Raw genomic sequence first — 6,339 nt, forward strand, 5'->3', positions numbered from 1 at the left:
CAGCCGACGTCATCGAAGATAAACCGCACACCGCCGCACTCCGCACTGGCGCATGCGTGATCAAGGGTGATCGCATACATCGCAACACCTTTGGATCACACACCGCAAGCCCGACGTCTCCTCCAACTCCAAGTCTACAGCAACAGCAATCACATCGAGGCCTGTAAGACGGATGTAGCCACAGCTTCGGGGCACAATGGCCCTGCACTCCATCACCAGCTACAAGCGTCCTGGTCTACCGCTTCTCTGGATGGTTAGCAGCCATTGCCCTTCCTTCACACGCCTTCACGCTACAACGCCACCTCTCTTCACTGCTTCACACTACGCGTTCATCTCGGAGGAGAGTGATGTGGCGGTTGCCACAATAGAAACTAGATGGCGCTGTTCAATCGATGACGTAGTCCCGAACAAATGTACCGCCGATAGCAATCTCACTAACGGAGTTTTCTGCAATCTGGACTATATATAGAAGTTTCAGGACATAACCGTCGGCCCAGCTGGCGCTACCGAGCACAACCAACCGCTCGGTGGGAGATCTCCCCTTTGGTACGGTCGAGCCTGCACACCGCTCCCGTACAAACTGAACATTTTGTACTACTTTTAATTTTCCTTTTCTAAGTATACATATTATTGTTATATTTTCAGAGATAAAAAAATAAGAGGGTTGGTGCTCAGAGCAGCTTTATATTTTCCAATGCAACGAGAAATAGAAAAGTACTTTCATAGTATCATTTGTGTCGCGGCGCTGTGTCGCGGTACGGTGTCGCGGTGCGGTGTCGCGGTGCGGTGTCGCGGTGCGGTGTCGCGGTGCGGTGTCGCGGTGCGGTGACGCGGTGCGGTGTTGCGGTGCGGTGTCGCGGTGCAGTGTCGCGGTGCGGTGTCGTGGCGCGGTGTCGTGGCGCCGTGTCGCGGTGCGGTGTCGCGGTGCGGTGTCGCGGTGCGGTGTCGCGGTGCGGTGTCGCGGTGCGGTGTCGCGGTGCGGTGTCGCGGTGCAGTGTCGCGGTGCGGTGTCGCGGCGCGGTGTCGTGGCGCGGTGTCGTGGCGGACGTAGGCAGCTACTCTTGTTGTTGCGCAATACATTTTTCTTCTGGACGGTAATGAACAGGGCATAGATGTATTTGAGAAATAACTTTTCATAAAACCATAAAAATCTGAGAAGGGGCAATATATCTGAGATATTTACGCGTTTCATTATATTTTTAATAATACGAGATTTTGTTTTCACATTCTGAAACATCGTTATGGGGTATTTAGAGGCCATAAATTGAACACGTTATGTGGTGAGGGGCTCCGACGTAGGCAAGTGTCCAGTGTCCAGTGTCCAGTGTCCAGTGTCCAGTGTCCACGGGTGAACAGACGCCACAGCGACGACTTGTTCACAACATTATGAATTAGAATTGTAGTAAGTTAAGACTTGCGTAATCTAATGTCCAAATGAGGAAGCTAAATACAAAGGTCACATTATTATACGTAATCAGTTTTCTAATGGTTTTCCAGTACTATTGTAATCAGTAGATAGCGTTTTCAAAGGAAATAATAAATGAGTTGTTCGAGTTGGTACAATAGTCGATGCTAAAACAAAACGAATAGCTCTGAGAGATAATGGTCGAGTAGGTACAAAGTCTTACGCGGGAGTGTCGCGCTGTGCCACACAGATAACGCGGGAGGTGCCACACAGATAACGCGGGAGGTGCCACACAGATAACGCGGGAGGTGCCACACAGATAACGCGGGAGGTGCCACACAGATAACGCGGGAGGTGCCACACAGATAACGCGGGAGGTGCCACACAGATAACGCGGGAGGTGCCACACAGATAACGCGGGAGGTGCCACACAGATAACGCGGGAGGTGCCACACAGATAACGCGGGAGGTGCCACACAGATAACGCGGGAGGTGCCACACAGATAACGCGGGAGGTGCCACACAGATAACGCGGGAGGTGCCACACAGATAACGCGGGAGGTGCCACACAGATAACGCGGGAGGTGCCACACAGATAACGCGGGAGGTGCCACACAGATAACGCGGGAGGTGCCACACAGATAACGCGGGAGGTGCCACACAGATAACGCGGGAGGTGCCACACAGATAACGCGGGAGATGCCACACAGATAACGCGGGAGGTGCCACACAGATAACGCGGGAGGTGCCACACAGATAACGCGGGAGGTGCCACACAGATAACGCGGGAGGTGCCACACAGATAACGCGGGAGGTGCCACACAGATGACAACAACAAATCACAGAAGAATTTGGCCAACAGACAACAGACAACAGACAACAGACAACAGACAACAGTCCATAGAAAGATAATTTGATGCTTCATTTATCGTTCATATCCAAATTACTATATTATTGCCGCGTACAATGGAAAACTTGTTTTTTTGCCCGTGACAGCCTCAAGGCTTGGTCAAACAACGCGCCATAGCGGCGCGCAGTATGAGTAAAGTAAGTAAAGTAAAATATGCTTTATTGTACACCAAAACCAAAACAATAGAAATATAACAAAGATGCATGTACAATAGGCGGCCTTATCGCTGACATAGCGATCTCTTCCAGCCAACCTTAGGGTAGAGGATATTATGAAAATTAAAGAAAGCGGAAGGGGTGTACTAATTAAATAAAGTAAATACACATAATATACGTATGTATAAAAATAAAAATACAACAGTAATTAATAAGAGAGGAATAGACGACAAAAAGTGGAATAAAAAGTAAAAATGAATAAATAAACACATCAAATGGAGGATAAATATATTAAAAGAGCTTCAATTTCGTTTTGAAAATTGATAGTGATTGAGACTGTATGATATCCAAGGGGAGAGAGTTCCGTAGCAGTGTAGCGGTAACAGTAAATGATTTAGCGTAATATGAGCTCGTTCATCTCCCATCTCCTCGAAGCTGTAATACAAAGAACTGGAAGGCGTAATTTAGTATCAGATTTTATATCTCGACACCACTTTGCCTTCTTAGCACCTTTATACCACCATAAAGCGATTGATAGGAAAACCACAATTAATAATATTAACAACTACTCGGTAAAAACAAAAATAACTCAAGAACCTTAATTATGTTAGTACTGAAGAACTATTAAGCGCACACCACATTTCTACGTAAAAATAATATACACACTCACTTACACACACACCCACACCACACACACCCACATGTACATACGCATATACACAATATATCTCGACAACATAAATAGATTTCTAGCATCGAGATACTTTAACGTCAAATTAAAATGGCTAGTTTTAAGGTTCAAATTCGCCCATAATCTGTCTCAAGGGAAAACATTGTAAACAAATGAGGAACTCCGACGACGTGCCCAGCTGCCAGCAGATTACACATTGAACTTTAGAAATAATTTATTAACAACTTCGGTTGCGTAGGGCGTTGTCTCTGGCATTGAGACTGACAAGTCAGCACCAAAACGTCACATACAGTGCGACAAGGCTCTTTTGGCACTTGAATGACATTGACAGGGGGCGCTGTTGGAGAACAAAGGGTTACACTATTCAAATAAAAACAAAGGGGACACTTGACCGCAACGTTCGTTCCGATTTTCGCCACGCGCTAAAAGAGCCTTGTCACACTGTAGCTACAAGTGACAGAGACTACGAATTCAAAGTCTCTGTCTATTATCTCTTTCTAAAGTTCGAGGTGTTTTTTTGCTGCCGGGTACTGTTGAACTGTATAAAGTCCCGTGCTTCATACAGTTCCTTGTAGTACAGCTTCTAGGAGGAATGTAGCAGTCACGCGTCGTGTGCGTCCAAGCCCTTAGATGTTATGAACAGGTACTAAACGCAATGTTTATCGCGGAATGATAGTAAATTCGCGGGATAATACTATTATATTTTATGAACTTGTTTTTCTGCGTTCGGTATCGGGTCTGTTATAGCTATACGTCATCGTTACGATTATGTCGAGCCTCCCCCCGCCCCTCCCCCCCCCCCCCCCCCCCCGCGCGCGAGGCTTATACAGATAAGCCTTAATAAAAATGAATCATTTAATGTAATGAACTGCTTTTTATAAACAGACTCACAAAAATAAATAGTGCGGTATCATATGAAAGGTCTTCACCTGTACATTCTAAAACAGATTTTTATTTATTTTTAAGCATTATAGTTTTTGATAGACAGGGTGAAGGAAAACATCGTGAGGAAACCTGCATGCCTGAGACCGAGAGTCCTCCGTAATGTTTTCAAAGATGTGTGAAGTCTGTCAATCCGCATTTGGCCGGCGTGGTAGACTATGACGCGAAGTCCCTATATTGTGTTCCGCTTAGCGAAACTCAATCGCGTGGCAAAGAGATCTGCTACTGGCGTTTGAACTATAAGTTATAGCCGACTGATTTCAAACCCCTAACTCCTAACTCCCACAACCTACAATACAATGAATAACTGTGACAGTTCAATGCTGCGCCGCATTGAACGGTAGGTTATATTGAAACACCTTGGACGATCTAACCTAGTAATATTAGGCGCGTTACAAGTCCATAGGTTAGATCGTCCAAGTGAAACACGCACGATGTTAGCGTTGGGTCATTTGTGTGGAGGGCGGGGAGGGCGGGGAGGGGCGGAGGGTCGTCACACAACTTATAACGAGGCACAAAAGAGCGGCGCATAATTTAAACTTTATTTACAACGTCCCGGGACATCGCTGCTCTGCCGCCCGCCGCCGTGCCGTCCCGCACGACGCGCGCCGCCGCGGGACAAGCCGTGCCGTCCCGCACGACGCGCGCCGCCGCGGGACAAGCCGTGCCGTCCCGCACGACGCGCGCCGCCGCGGGACAAGCCGTGCCGTCCCGCACGACGCGCGACGCCGCGGGACAAGCCGTGCCGTCCCGCACGACGCGCGACGCCGCGGGACAAGCCGTGCCGTCCCGCACGACGCGCGACGCCGCGGGACAAGCCGTGCCGTCCCGCACGACGCGCGACGCCGCGGGACAAGCCGTGCCGTCCCGCACGACGCGCGCCGCCGCGGGACAAGCCGTGCCGTCCCGCACGACGCGCGACGCCGCGGGACAAGCCGTGCCGTCCCGCACGACGCGCGACGCCGCGGGACAAGCCGTGCCGTCCCGCACGACGCGCGACGCCGCGGGACAAGCCGTGCCGTCCCGCACGACGCGCGACGCCGCGGGACAAGCCGTGCCGTCCCGCACGACGCGCGACGCCGCGGGACAAGCCGTGCCGTCCCGCACGACGCGCGCCGCCGCGGGACAAGCCGTGCCGTCCCGCACGACGCGCGACGCCGCGGGACAAGCCGTGCCGTCCCGCACGACGCGCGACGCCGCGGGACAAGCCGTGCCGTCCCGCACGACGCGCGACGCCGCGAGACAAGCCGTGCCGTCCCGCACGACGCGCGACGCCGCGGGACAAGCCGTGCCGTCCCGCACGACGCGCGACGCCGCGGGACAAGCCGTGCCGTCCCGCACGACGCGCGACGCCGCGGGACAAGCCGTGCCGTCCCGCACGACGCGCGACGCCGCGGGACAAGCCGTGCCGTCCCCGCACGACGCGCGACGCCGCGGGACAAGCCGTGCCGTCCCGCACGACGCGCGACGCCGCGGGACAAGCCGTGCCGTCCCGCACGACGCGCGCCGCCGCGGGACAAGCCGTGCCGTCCCGCACGACGCGCGCCGCCGCGGGACAAGCCGTGCCGTCCCGCACGACGCGCGACGCCGCGGGACAAGCCGTGCCGTCCCGCACGACGCGCGCCGCCGCGGGACAAGCCGTGCCGTCCCGCACGACGCGCGACGCCGCGGGACAAGCCGTGCCGTCCCGCACGACGCGCGACGCCGCGGGACAAGCCGTGCCGTCCCGCACGACGCGCGACGCCGCGGGACAAGCCGTGCCGTCCCGCACGACGCGCGACGCCGCGGGACAAGCCGTGCCGTCCCGCACGACGCGCGCCGCCGCGGGACAAGCCGTGCCGTCCCGCACGACGCGCGACGCCGCGGGACAAGCCGTGCCGTCCCGCACGACGCGCGACGCCGCGGGACAAGCCGTGCCGTCCCGCACGACGCGCGACGCCGCGGGACAAGCCGTGCCGTCCCGCACGACGCGCGCCGCCGCGGGACAAGCCGTGCCGTCCCGCACGACGCGCGCCGCCGCGGGACAAGCCGTGCCGTCCCGCACGACGCGCGACGCCGCGGGACAAGCCGTGCCGTCCCGCACGACGCGCGACGCCGCGGGACAAGCCGTGCCGTCCCGCACGACGCGCGACGCCGCGGGACAAGCCGTGCCGTCCCGCACGACGCGCGACGCCGCGGGACAAGCCGTGCCGTCCCGCACGACGCGCGACGCCGCGGGACAAGCCGTGCCGTCCCG

At 55.3% G+C, this 6,339-nt stretch overlaps 1 protein-coding gene across 1 annotated transcript; it reads right to left on the reverse strand.

Annotated features, from left to right (window-relative positions):
• Positions 1–720: 720 nt before the first annotated feature.
• LOC138403757 (protein IWS1 homolog) lies at positions 721–1,080 on the reverse strand. Its single transcript, XM_069505540.1, has one exon. It carries the CDS (start codon positions 1,078–1,080, stop codon positions 721–723), a length of 360 nt encoding a protein of 119 aa, XP_069361641.1.
• Between the last annotated feature and the right edge of the window lie 5,259 nt (positions 1,081–6,339).

Source organism: Maniola hyperantus, chromosome 20, assembly GCF_902806685.2.
Source record: "Maniola hyperantus chromosome 20, iAphHyp1.2, whole genome shotgun sequence".
Lineage (NCBI taxonomy): Eukaryota > Metazoa > Arthropoda > Insecta > Lepidoptera > Nymphalidae > Maniola > Maniola hyperantus.